General features: G+C 41.2%; 1 protein-coding gene across 2 annotated transcripts in view; it reads left to right on the plus strand.

Moving 5' to 3' along the window:
* The window catches only part of LOC306818475 (neural cell adhesion molecule 2-like), a 363,832-nt gene that overhangs the window by 312,587 nt on the left and 36,700 nt on the right, over positions 1–14,545 (plus strand). For both annotated transcript variants that reach the window (XM_079336086.1, XM_079336087.1), the window contains 2 exons: positions 5,208–5,377; positions 10,713–10,858. In XM_079336086.1, the coding sequence (XP_079192212.1) occupies positions 5,208–5,377; positions 10,713–10,858 (316 nt within the window). The remainder of the gene's footprint in view (positions 1–5,207; positions 5,378–10,712; positions 10,859–14,545) is intronic.

The following is a 14,545-nucleotide window of genomic DNA, read 5'->3' on the forward strand; positions in this document are numbered from 1 at the left end:
CCAGTATATCCTGAAAGTGTCACACCCTACAGTCCTGCTGGCTGCTTTCTGGATCAGGATGTTGTGTTGCTGATTTCTGAATGTGCTTGTCCTGCCCTTAGGTCAGCCATTCATTTATCCTCAGTGCTAAATTCAACAGGAATGGACTCGGAGCTTTCTTAAAGTGATAGATCACAGGAAAGTTGTCTGGGTGAACGAGTTTGTTCTGTGTCCAGAAATGCATCATCGATGTTACTGATGTTACTTTGAAAGGTAACAACTGTGTGTGTGTGTGTGTGTGTGTGTGTGTGTGTGTGTGTGTGTATGTGTGTGTGTTTTCATGCTGTACGGACATGAATGGATATCGATTACTGCCCAGATAAAACTTTTGGTAAACACATTCAAATTCTCTTTGTGCTTTGAAAAAAGTGTCTTTTAAGGAGACTGAAAGGGCTAGTAAATGGCAGCAATTTCCTTAAAATATCAGTATTGTTGACTTCAGCCACTCCAATAAGGACAGAAAAGGCGAGGATAAAAAATGGAGGCTGGTGAAATAACACTTAAACGTGGCACCGAATTGAACATAATGACACATTGCTTTGTTCAAGTTTGAACAGCCATACTTACCTTTCAGCTGTTTCACGTTAGTACATTCTGTCTTTAACCACAGCTATTTGTGCTCCTTATTACAAGGTAGAAGAACTGCTTACATTTTCCATATATATATATCTATATATATAGATATATATAGATATAGATATACTGTAGATGTACAAATATATATAGATATAGATGTACAATATATATATATATATATATAATTTTTTTTTTTTCAAAAGATCAAGACACACATCTTTGACGCAGCTGGTGACAAAAGTCTCAGTCAAAGCTAAATGAGAGAGTTCATTGAGTGAATATGGAGGAAATAAAGTTGTCCACACATACCTGCGTATAATAACTGGGTCTTTTTTTCCAATCATGTTGCTGGAGAAATATTACTTCTTACATTATGATGTAAATCATGTCAATATTCAAATTCTGTTTGTATTGTGTTCATATAATGCATGGCCATGTTTAACTGCTCTTCTCTGCACAAAGGGGGAAACACATTTAAATGATGTGTCTGGGAATAATTTAGAGAGTGTGCATCACGAGATAAAGAAGATATTTTCTTCTGTTTTCAAGACCTTATTTAAGAGGTCCACTGTTTCTGTTTACCTGACAACAGGAACAACAAACCTAGAAACACAGATAGTAGTCAGACTGCTGGGAGCAGAGACGTCTGTGTAGCAGCTTATATAAAGGAACATGTGAGACATGCAGACTTTTTTGCACAGCTGGAAACAACCCAAACTTTGTGAGAGTCACTCATCTTTCTCAGTATTTTGCAGCCCCACCAGTAGGAGCGATATTTACTCCTGGGTGTGTTACCTTGTCTTCTACTGGAACAACAGAACAAACCTGCAAAATGAGGCTTTAATTGTATACCGGCACGCATATTAAAGCAAACATTTGACATTAAGGGAGGGCTTATGAAGGCCACTGAACATAGAAATCGGTCCATCTGTACAAAAGGGTTTGTGCATGCACATAATGCATCTGAACTGAATCAGATCAAAGGAGACTCACTGCACTCAAAGAGGGTGAACATTTGTGCTGCAGAAAAATCCTACCCCTCGTTATAAACCAAGTTCTTGTTCAAACACGTCACACATGGAGTGGACACAGGCAGCCAGATTGATTTTAAATAAACGTTCTCTTTGGTGGGTAAACACAAAGGGACTATTAGCCACCATATCTTGCAAAAAAAACAAACCTGTAGCTATCAAACTAACAGCTTGCATTCCAGTCACAACGCAGTTTTCTCTGTCCTTTTCTTTTCGGTCTCTGTTTTGCATAATGAACAGGACTGGGAAATTAATTTTGAATGCCGTCTTGTACTTATCGAAGGCTGGTGTGTGCCTCTCATTAAATCAACACTGATCTTACACTCTGCAGGTCAACAAGTCCTGCATGTCATCCTGAAGCCCAAATTAAAATGGGTATAGCAGCCGAAGATCGAGTACAAAAACCTAATTTACTTTTTCTTTTGAAGTCCCCCCCCGTCCAGCGTCCTCCATGTTCCCAGTTGCATTTCCTGCCAATTCGAGGTTTGGCATGGTCCTCTCTGCATTATGGGTAATGGACTACCTGTCAGCAGTCAGTCAGAATAATGACATTCAGTGCTGTAGCCTGAGCTGCAGTGTCCGCTCCAAAGATGAGGCCTCTCTTCATTTCCTCTCTGGCTCGCCTGAGTTATTATTACTTGGCTTTTGGTGTTTCCTGCGTCGACTTTCAATTATCCTCCCTCTTAGTTTTCCTGCAGCACAGTGAGGCTGCAACCCGCCTCTCACTGCACAATAACACTGTGTTTGTTTGTGTCTGCGTCTACCAAACCTGCACATCAGAAATCCCCCAAATAATAAGATTGTTTTTATTTTCCCTGAATAAGATACAGAGTGGGACCACAGAGAGAGGTCTCTAAATAAATCTAGAGGTATGCATTATTCCAAGCTCTGCACTCGCACTGCTTTTGAATTCAATTTATACACCAGCATATGAGGCTGGAAAAAAGAGTGGCAGCTTCGGTATAATGACATTTTCATCTGAACTAAACAAAGGTTAAACAGCTGAAGACTTTTGAAATGGAGTCTTTATATTTTAGGGTGAATAAAGGATTTAGGTGCATACATTTCAATTGATGCTATTGCAATCAAAGCTGTAACTCATAACCATCAGGACTGCCTGGTGTATCTTTTGTTTTACTTTCAACAAAGTACCGATGAATCTTTTCACAAAGTCTCACGTTCACCTGAGAGCAGCCACCGCCTCATGGCTGAGGCAGCAGAAGCTCAAGTGCCATGCTGTTATAGTAGGGGTTTCTGTTTCTGTGTTAAATGAACAGTAAGATCATCGTGAAACAGACTGTGCATCAACTCAGATTCATTGAGCCGTGGTCAAAATAAAATACATTACAGACAATTTCTCAAACATGCTGACCAGGATCTCACGATGACTGGCTAACTCTTCATCTCAACAGTGCTGCTTATATGCTGCTAGAAAGTACAGCCCGCAAATTCTGTCATTTTTGTGTGCGTCTGCATAAGGCTAGAATGAAGACATCACCTTGACTGGTAAAATGTCAGACATACATTCTCAGCAAATCTTCTCTAACGACAGACAGTTGGCTCCAATCCGAATACAACTCTGCTGATTTAAGATCTCTTTCACACGTATTGCAGCTTCACAAATCGTAGAAGAATTACTCTTAGATAGTTGAAACAATTAAAAGATGTGTCCTCAGAATGAGCTCGAAGAATGATTTCATGAACATACATACTAACACTTGCTCCAGGTTGCACTGATTGTACAGAGAGAAGTGAACATGACTTATTCATCTGTCTCCTTTAAGCTCCAACAGCTGACTGACCTGATGTGTCACCTCTCTCTGTTTCCACCTCAAACTTCAAACCATTCTTCAGTTTTTGATTAAAAAAAAAATTCAATAAATAAAAAGAGTCTCTCCTCTTTTTTCATTTTTTTCCCAGCAGACAAGTTCACAGAAATCGTGTTCTATCACAATCAGTATAGTTTAAAATCACCTTTGTTCTGTGACACATCTTCTTTATGGAGGTCATGGATTGAACCGCAGCTGTGATTACACTACCAGAAATCAGCGTTTAAAAAACAGAACACTGAATACTCTGCACTGATTAGCCAACCTTTTCAAGTGTTGAAGTGTTTTGATATTGTGATTAAAGGACATTTCCCTTTTGGGTAAACATGGAGATGAGAGCTAGCTTTAATTACATGACATGTTTTGAGTTCTTTTAGCTAGCATGCAAACAAACAGTGCCTTTTTATGAAGCAGTAACCTCCAGTGTCGAAAAATGAAGTCAATGCAGAAGTGCAAAGAACTGCAGATCCTCAGTGTCCCAGTTTAACATTCTTTTGTTGGTTCATGTCGATGGGCTCACACACTGCATTAGGGGACTTTTGTTTCAATTCTTCTTTTTTTCTGCTGTTGTTGGGCTTCAAATCTGTCTTATTATGCAACAATAGCATTGAGGTAAGTCCTCTTGTGTCCACCAGGTTTGCACACATTCCTAATCTTGCATTTGATCTTGCTTTAAAATCTTTTCATGGTTGGTTTGAGATCTGGAAATCTACAACTAAAAAAAGGAAAACAATCTGCCACAGCCGCAGATGCTGAAATGCCAAAGATGAGGCTGAGTATCATTGTGTTTGTGTGGAGCTACGACCTGCAACGTTCACATTGCACAAAGGTGTTCGATGTGTTCAAATAAAATGATTGATTAGTGCAGCTTTAAAGAAATTAAAATAACATGCCCTTTCTGAATTCTGAACTGAAACCAGCTCATCAGTTCAGCTCTCCTCTGTGAAGAAAGCCGAGTCACTAATCAACTGTAGCCTGCATGCAGATGGCATATACAAGCACCCATGAGTTTGTCTCTATCTGCATAAGTATGATACAAAGACTCAGCCATGTTTGAAGATCTCTTTAACCTTAGAGATGACACGCCTGATTAGCTTGCTGTGAATAAACAAGTGAAGAGTACACGCAAGTTTCCCACCATTACGCGTCTGCTACGAAGCTTAAACATAGACAAGAATCACTTTAGCTGCTGCTCTTTTTCTGATTAATTTCCCTGCAGAGTCCAATATGAAAAGACATTTAGTCAGCACAGGACTCCAGACCACAGCGGAGTCGTTTAGTGTGTGCCGCAGTCCATAACAAAACGTACACAAACAACACAAGTGAGCTGAGACGAGACTGAAACACTTACTGAGAATATCAAGATGATTCTCTCCTGCCTGGCGGAGTCTGAGCAGCGTGAGTGTTTGAGGAATTTCGATGACAGACAACAAATGTTCATCGAGCAGTAGTTATTCCAATTATTGTCTGATATGTCTATCCTACGCTACACTTGAAAGGTTTTCTATAAAAAAGAGCCTGTTTATGTGCTATAGTTAGAAGTAACTTCAAAGTCGAGCTGTCTGCACTTAGCCTTTCTTTAATGGGATCAGGTGACATCCAAAGTGCTAAAATTGTACACGTGTAGCATCGAAGAAGCCGAGGTGTGGATTGTGTGAAGGTCACTGTCAGGTGTGAATTCTCATCTCTCGTGTGTGCTGCTGTCTGTCTGTGTGTTTGTTTGTTTGTGCAGGAAAGGGCAGCAGCTGGAGACTTCGGAGCAGTATTTTTTCACCAAGCTGGATGGTGGACGGAGCATGTTAACCGTCCGCAACATCCGTCAGGGCGACGGAGGGAGCTACACCTGCAGGGCCACCAACAAGGCAGGATCTCAGGAGAGGGAGCTCTTCCTCAAAGTGTTCGGTAAGGAAGGGCCTTTGCGTTTAGTAACTAACTTAATACTGATTATAAAGGTGGAAAATAATATGTCATCAACTCTCAGAAAGCCTGAAAACAATGCACTTTAAGAACAGGCATGTTTGTAGTCCTTCTTCCTGCTTAGTATATTTGACATAACGTCTGAATGCATGACGTCAAACCTTTAAAATGCAACCTTCTTTTTCTATTATTACAGACCGGTGACATTACACGTGTGATTTAAACCTGACGTTGTTGCCCACATACAACAGGGGACGCCTAAAAATTCACAAACGGATAAAATGATTTTGGTGTTCATACTGCCAGGAGAATGTCGGAGCAGGTTTTGATGGCGCATTTCAATAATTCAGCAGACCTACCTTCATAGAACTACTTGATTTGGACACATTTAATCAGCAGACGAAGTAAAAACACATCTGCACTAACAGCTGTCTCCATCCTGAGACTCCTCTTAGGTTCACTGAAAACACTCTGTCTTTCATTCTTGCAAAGAAAGATGAGCTGGTACAAACATATCTTAACCTTAGTAAAAGCTCCCTGCCATTTAAAAAGTTGGTTTCCTTTGTCCATAATCTGTCAGTCTGAGCTCCAACAAAGCTTTTCAGAATAACAGCATTGACCACGACTCAGTGAGCAGTGTTTTTTATTGATCTATTAAGGGTTATTGTAAGAAGCTCCAACAATTCCCTGTCATAAAAAGCTTTTCTTCCATGAGCACGGACGTCTAATATGGCCTTCAGCTTCTGCACAATATCAGCTGCATCAATATGATATATTCCTGAAAGGAAATATATCATTTATTGCTTCATATTTCATTTGCTGCAGCTCCCAATAAAAAAATTCAATTTATATTTTCATAAACCTGCTGGCTATTTCCTCTCCGATCGCTGTGATAGTGCACGTTGGGCTCATGAAAATGTATGGAGATTTGTGCTCGAGTCATCAACATCCTTTCAAAGACGCGAGAAGCGCTTGTTGTTCAAAATGCACATTTAAATGAAGAAGTGAGGAGGGAGCAGTTCAGAGTGTGAGGGCGGGGGGGGGACGTCGTTGTAACTTAGTTTTGTCGGTCCTGACGGAACAGGCTCGAGTCAAACGAGACGACTTGCTGGTATGTACATGTTCTGAGGGCTTTCTTTTGAATGTTTTCAGCTGGTTTTATTTCTGTAGATTTCAATAAATAGAAAATATCATCACACAGAACTTTACAATATGAATGCTAAAAACTCAGAAAAGGCAGATATTTTGAGACAGCCAACGTTAAAGACAAGCTTTAACAGTAGATATTTTCTTGTTTAGCAGTGTGTATTTACATGATGAGTAGGCGGTAAAGTTAGCAATTATATTCTCAGCACAAAAGTTGATGACGGCTGTAACAAACAGGCGTGAAGGTGTGATGGAAGAGGACTTCACGTGTCTCATGAAGACGCCACAGTCTGAGGGTAAGGAGCTGGATCTCCCCCACAAATGGTTTCTACACGCAGACCTCTGACTATGTGTTGCCACCGACTAGTTATGCTGACATTTAATCGCCTGCAGACTATTGATTCCTGTTTCGCCTCCTCGCGTTTTAACATTTCAACATCTGGGAGCTCAGCATCACAGTATGCCGTCTGGCTGCTGTGCAGAGACACCACAGCTGTTATCACCAGACGTGTTCGTCCCCCTACAGCTATTATTAGTCCTCAGGGATTATGGTAAATTGTCTTGCTGTTAAGGCTCCGAGTCATTACTTGATACTAGAAAAATATTCACCATTTATACTGATAAAACTTCTGGTGAAATGATCAGACTTGCCAGCAGTGTGGCTTCAGGGATGCTTGCTGTTTACCACTTTGCTTCAGTCAGAAAAATCTCAAACTTTGAATAAAGTCCATGAAATTCTGTCCAGACATTTAAAGCCCTCTGAGGATTCATTGTAATCGCGAATATGTTTATCTTACAAAATGGTCCAAATGAAAAAGACAGATTTTTGCCTTACTGAGGAACTGAACAAACACAAGATCATTTTCTAAACGAGAAAGTGTTGACTGAAATTTAACTTCACAACATCCTCTGCTTGCAGCTCCGTTAGCCTCCCGGAGTACCTAACCTGTGTGCACCTAATAATTCATTGCTTTGACAAACATTTGACAACATTTAGCAGGTTCTCTGTGGACACAATTGGAAATACAACAACCGTTTTAGAGCAGTAAATGTGTCAGGGTTGGGTAAAAGAACAACATGTCTCTTCCTCACTTCTCCACTTTATGGCAGAAGCAGAAACTCATCACAGTAGAAGTCTCCGAGTCCTCTGCAGGCCTCCTCAACTTGCATCGTTTTGATTTGCTGTCAGCACCGTGTGAAATACAGCGTCCTCCCTAATGGCTTTTTCATAATTTAAACAAGTCGGAGGAACACATCATTGCAATGTTCTCATCTCCTGTTTCATTTTTGTTGACACCGAATACCCCATTCACTGCTCTTAGTGGGAAATGTAGGCAGAATGAGACAAGACAGCAAAAAAACATAAACTACATTACAACAAAGAAAAAGTAGATATAATGGAAACGCATCTGGCTGTGGATTTTTTGTGTTAAACCCTCCACACGGTGCAGAGTTATAGGAAGCATCAAGCGTGACAGCAGAGAATCTATGTTGACATTTACTCTGTGGATGCGTACGGCTGAAACAACAAAGACACACACTTATCAGATAGAGTCAGCATCATGACTTGTTTTCTGATACCTGTCAGTGGATGGGATAAGAGCTTTCTCTACACTCAAACAGCTCAAGAGGGAGACGAAAAGGTTTTTGTAAGAGAGATCTTTTTTTTCCCCGCTATTTTCGGCATTAAATCAAAATCACACTTTTCATGTACTCACTTTTTATCTGCATGAGCCAACAAAGTCTTTAATGGTCAGAAAGCTCCATCAAATCTGTCATCATGTCACTCCTGCTCCAACGCTGACACCATTAATGGATTATCCGCAGCACGCTACTGTATCCTGTTTTTTGTTTAACAAGTGTCGGGAGTGACAACACGAGTTAGCCAAATGCAACATTTACAAGTCTGATCATTACGATAGCTATAATTAATATAATGAAGTGTAATTATAGTTATTAACAAACGGCAGAGTGGAGAAAAACATGTTTTTAATTCAAGTGAGTTAAAGAGAAACCTGCTAGCTCATTTATATTTATAAACTGAAAGGACAAAAAAAAAAAAACTCCACCGAGTTAAAATACTCCAAAAACATGGAAGATATGATTGATCCTGGATTGTTATCTTTCTGCACAAACGCCATGACTTTTTTTTTTTTTTTTTCCTCATCTAGAGTGGAAACGTTGGAGATAATGCGTCATTAATAATGTTGCCTGCAGAGTGCTTTTTGCAGCACGCTTGATAAATGAGACACGTTCCATTTAGTATTTGCACGATGAAGGGCATCAGGAGTACCGTGCAGAGCAGCACTTTGATCTGTGAGCTCTGATTGGGCTTTGTGTTGTTGACAGAGCACGTCTCCATTCGACAGATGGAGACCACTATTTAAAGGGCGCGGTGCATCTTTTTGCATCAACAATCTTTAGTATCCCACGGTACTAGACAGAAAAACACTCACTTCCCCTTTTTTACTGGCGAATCGATTTGATTTGTTCTCGAATAAGGATGAAATAAATCACCGCAGACTGAATTATTCATCGCGGCTGTGATTTATTTCGTCACACAGAAATATGAGGAGGCTTGCTTTTAATGTTGAGCAATTGTTGTTGACACTTTTAAAAGGTTATATTTCCGTTTAATGTTTATTCCGATTTTATTGCACTGAAATATGTTCATAAAATATTTCCACCCTATGGGAAAACCATCACAGTCGAAGTGTTCGGATGATGCTGAGTGGCTTCTTATTGTGTGCTAAATACTTCAGCCTTTAAATATTACAGAGAGAAATGAGCATTTACTACAGTGTTTGGTGAATGTTTCATGCGGTAACAACAATGGGATCTGGATCAATTCACCTACATATAAGATAAAGCAGCTCATGTTAGCGTTAACCTGGGGTCTCCTAGCGTTTCATCTGAGAGCTTCTTTTGACAAAATTCCACAAGTTGAAAAAGATTTCAAAATAAAGCTGAATAAGCTACTTCTCCTACACGTACGAAAAGTGGAAACCCTCAGTTTTAAAAGAGCAAGACTGTGTTAGTATTGAGCTGTACATCAGCAATAGTTTCCTTGAATAACTGTGGTCAGTAAGTCCTGGCGTCGTCAGACACACACACACACTTCCCCCACTCCCTGTAGAATATAGTGTCGGCTTTTTCTTGGCAAAGCAATCTTCTTTGTCCGTTATTAAAAACCTCTTGACGAGCTTGATAAGCTAAACGTCGGATACCTGTAGCTTGGGATCAAACGCTTGGACACCCCTCACTTGAACTTAACAGTGTCATTTGTGCCCATAGACAAGAAACATCCAAAGTTCAACACTATCCAAACCAGCACAGGTTCTTTAAAGACGAATCACTTCACACTCTGTTTTTAGACCATTGATCTATTTACTGGAGCTCTTGTGTGAGCGCCTGTTTGTATGTTTGTGTGACCTTCATGTTTTGACAAGCCCCCAAAATCCCCTTGAGAGCGCTCCTCCACCCGCAGGTGGAAGCCATGTGAAATTGCCAAACGCTCCTCACATCACCCATGGGTGGTGTTAAAAGCCTTGAGTACAGTATTCACTTCCCTTTTCCCTTTGGATTTTCCCATTTGCGAGCACCCTGTTAAAAAGGCCGGCGCGGTGTGTGCGGTGCAGAAGGAAGCAATCCATGATTCATGTGACATGCTCGGTGCCCTCGACATGCTTGGTGTTTCAAGATTTTGCTTATCAGAAAGAGGCAAGCAGGAGCGCCTCCCCTCAAACAGCGAGCTTTGCAGCACTTATCGAGGTGCTCGCTCGGCGTCAAAAGCGCTTCACGCCGCGCTGGAGAGGGAGACAAAATCTATATTTACTTCAAACTAAAACGACACGCTGACGGAGAGTTTTGATATGATTTTTTTTTTGTACCTTCAAACTTTAGCAAAGACAGTTTTTGTGTTGTCATCTATGGCGGGGGAATCAACCAAAAAAAAAAAAAAAAAAGGCCAAAAAGTGACTGTGGTGTAAAATGATCTCTGCGTGGATTGTCAGAAGCAGTGTCATGCCTCAGCTCTGTATTTACACCCCGTGGAATAGGCTTCATCTGCCTCCCTCATAACATGACAGTTTCTCTCCTCCACTTTCCCCTCTTTCTTTCAATGCAACCTCTTTTTTTTTTCCCTCTCATCCTCTTCCTCTCTCTCCGTCTCCAGTCCAGCCGCACATCACCCAGCTGAAGAACGTGACCGCCGTGGAGGGCAGCGCCGCCATGATCTCCTGCGTGGCTGACGGCGAGCCTCTGCCCGACATCTCCTGGAGGAGAGCCAGCGACGGACAGACCTTCGTGGATGGAGACAAGGTAGAAACTGGCAGAAAAGTCCATCTGGCTGTGTGAGCGGGTGGATGTGTAAGTGTGTGTGTGTGTGTGTGTGTGTGCATATTTGTACAGCAGTGGCTTGAGCTGGAAGTTTGCGGACATTACTTACAAAACATGAGCAGAGCACGACAAGGGAAAACATGCAAAGCAAACACATGCAATGTCCTGAAATGACATTTTCATTTGAATAAAGAGACCCGGAAAAAGTCTAAAAATGTAATAACAAACTCGTCAAGTGTGACATCACCGTGAAATTACTGTCAAACTTCCTGGATGTGCTGTTCTGAAAGGCTTTTTTTTTAAAAAGCCACACCTCAAAGCTCTTTGTCAAAAGATGACTTGTACCCACTTTTGGATTTTTGGATCAACAAAACAAATGAATGCAAAGGATAGGTGAAAAAACACCAACTTTTAAACATGGTCCAATGATGTCAAAAGCCCAACCACACAAGATCGTTTTTAACTCCAATACTTGGAGTTTACAGATGACATGGAATCAGTGTTTGTTTTTGTCAACACATGGATCGTTTTCTCATTCCCGGGTTGTTCACCCCTGTCCCCACATGTTTCTGCTCTGCCTCGCCTCCTCCTCTTCGACTTCCTCTTTTTTTCTTAAGAGTTGAACACAAATGTTTCAGGAGTTTTCATGCACTTTGGGGTGTTTTTAGGTTTCATTGAAGCCTGCTCCCTTTTGGACTTCCTCGTCCACAATGAGCCCGTTTCCCTGCGTTTGCTCTGAACTCAGTACAGATTCAATGTGTGGCCACCTGTGTTGCTAAAATGAATATTTTAAACTTGTTGGCATCAGAAGCTCATTTGGCTGGTTGTTTTCTTCCCTGCAAGGGAGTGGAGTCACTTTGAGATGAGGGAAACATTTGAAATAACAACCTCCACTGTCTCTTAAACGTTACGTTATGGGCCTTTGGGGCTTTACTAGAGAGACATTGTGTGATGGAGGGAGTGGGCATCATATCTGAAGTGGAACAAGGGCCAGTGTGTCAAGGACTGTTTACGATGTTGAATTGAACCATGTTCAACCATGTGACCATGTTTGTCTGCACAGCAGAGGAAGAGGAGATTTTTCAATCTAAGTCCAATCAAAAGAAGAAAAGAAAAGATGTGAAGTTATTTAGTAAGTGTGCTCTCTTTAGCGGCATTAGCAAAAAATGACCTTAGAGATAAAACAGCAGACATATGTAAAGACAAATTTGGACAAGTTGTCAGTGAGTTATTTTAATAAAAAAAACTTTTAATGATGATAATTAAAGACGTTCTTATTATACAGTCGAGAATGAAATCAGTGAATTGGAGACTGAAAGTTCTCACAATCAATAGAACCATTGCAGAACCAACTCCTTACGTTATGGTCGTCATAGAAACCATCAAATACTCAATACTTGTTTTGACTTATGTCACTGGCAGTGCTTCTTGGAGATTGTACTTAAGGAACTACCCGTCATTATCAGACGATTACTTGTGCACTTTATGTCCTTGTCCAAATAAAAGGAGGCGTAATCTTTGCCATCTGCCAAACATGATGTGCTGTAAAAGGAGATATTAATTGCAGGCAGTCAAAGGCAGATTCTGATGTTATTTACATTTATGATTCGATGAATGGATGTTTTTTTCTTCTATTAGTGACGTGAGAGGCCTCAAACAGCACATGCACACTCACCTCGCTCCCTGTTTGTTTACAGGCGGTGTAACTTTAATTAAAAGTTGATCTTGAAGTTTTCGGGTGAAACGTTGACGCTTTCATCAACGCTTTGACTCTGCAACGCTTGATGTGATCCAGCGTTATGATTTGCAAACATACTCCGCTCTGTCTCAGCATTCATTATTCACTTTGTCCACAAAAACAGCCTCACAAATCAGAAACCGACTGAGCGGCAGACGCGTTTTCTTTGAAAAGTAATTAGTCTAGAAGGAGCTGCCATCAATGTCAAAATCACAAGAACAACTCTATCATAGCTTTCCTGGTGAAAGGGGGCTTCACACAGAAGCTGTTAGAAGAAAAAAAACAAAGATGGCAGCCGCTCATATGCTCTGGAAAAAAGGTCACCGTCGAGATAAATGAATGTGTGCATTGGCTCGAATCGCTCGGGTTGATAAATCACAGCCGAAAATGAGAGTAAGTGCTTCTCCTCCCGCAGCAAATGCAATTATGGAAATGCATCGTGCAAACCAACACACCTAAACATACGCAAAGACAAACACGACTCGCGCAGCGCCAGGAATGATGGATGGCCACAGTCATTTGGGTTTAAGGGAGGATGTTCCTCTCTCAATTTGCTCCCCAATCTGCATATCCACTCCTCTCTCTCTCTCTCTCTCTCTCTCTCTCTCTCTCTCTCTCTCTCTCTCTCTCTCGCTCTCGCTCTCGCTCTCGCTCTCTGGTTGGAAGGCTTGAAAGGGATTCGTTCTACTCACCGTGTAATGCGGCTTCCAGTCTTCTCATTCTTTACTCACTAACACCTTGACCCCTCTGTAAGAGAACGTAATGGGATGCAGTTCCTGGAATTTAATTATGAACTGAGGCAGGGTTTAGTTTCTCTCCTCCGGTATTGTTTTGCCAAGAGCGAGGTTAGCACCGTAGCATTTGTGCTATTCATGCAGAGCTGAGGATATTAGAAGCCTGTTCTTTTTTTTACAGATAACTGTTAGAAAGATTGACTTAATGTGATTCAATAAACTTTAAACAAGTCAAATATTAGGTTTCTGTATGCTAATGGTAACATACTTGAATGTGCTTTGAGAAAACAAAACGCCACGCCGTCTTAAGAAATGTTCTAATCAGCAATGTGTGCAAAACTTCTAAATGTTGTGATGTCATAAAACCTTTTTTTTTCTGAGCCACATTTTCAGACGCTTGTCAACCTTTTTCTTTTCGATATCTGCTCACAGAAGCAGCCGTCTGTCTGCACAAACGGATGATGGTGTTGTTTGATTGCTGTTGCTTCCTGTGTTAAACCCCCTTGTTTGGCCTGTGTTTCCTGGAAGCAGAAGGCAGTTATTAAATGTCATTTTGTTGTTGTCTGGGGGATGACAGTGGTACAGTAATTATTAAAGTGGTGCAAATATGAACCCCACATATTCCGCCTCTGCGACAAAACTGTTGGACTGCAGTTTGCTTCTGGCTGACATTTACAGCTGACATTTTTAAGATCTGAAAATTCAGCAGCATTTTAACTGAAATAACACTGAGAACGTCTCCGTAATCCCCTTTAAGAGATTCTGTTTAAGATTCTGTTTCATGATGTCGATGGAAACACACATGTATTTTAGTTTTGAGGTGGTATTGATCAGATATGGATGGGATTTCATATTTTCTGCGTCTCCCTTCATCTCCTGCAGCGCCTCGATTCCATCAACCTGCGCGTCTCTTTGCCATGTTGTCTCCTTGATCTCGCTGCTGTCATGTTGGGTTTCTGCTCACGTGTTTACAGTGTGTGTGAGGGAGGATGCAGCTGAAGAGACGTGCACTGGTTTTGTGTTCATGTCTGGCCGCTTGCCTCGTCGTCGGACTGAGCTGCATATCAAACAGGCTGTGCTTTACGGCCCGAGTTGGTCTCTCGATGGGCCCTGTCAGTTGGGAAAAAAGGGGGGGTGGGGGGTGTTAGCGAGTAATTTCCTGACTCAGGATCTCCCTTCTGGAAGATTTCCTCCTTT

Source organism: Symphodus melops, assembly GCF_947650265.1.
Source record: "Symphodus melops genome assembly, chromosome: 23".
In the NCBI taxonomy this organism is placed as follows: Eukaryota; Metazoa; Chordata; class Actinopteri; order Labriformes; family Labridae; genus Symphodus; species Symphodus melops.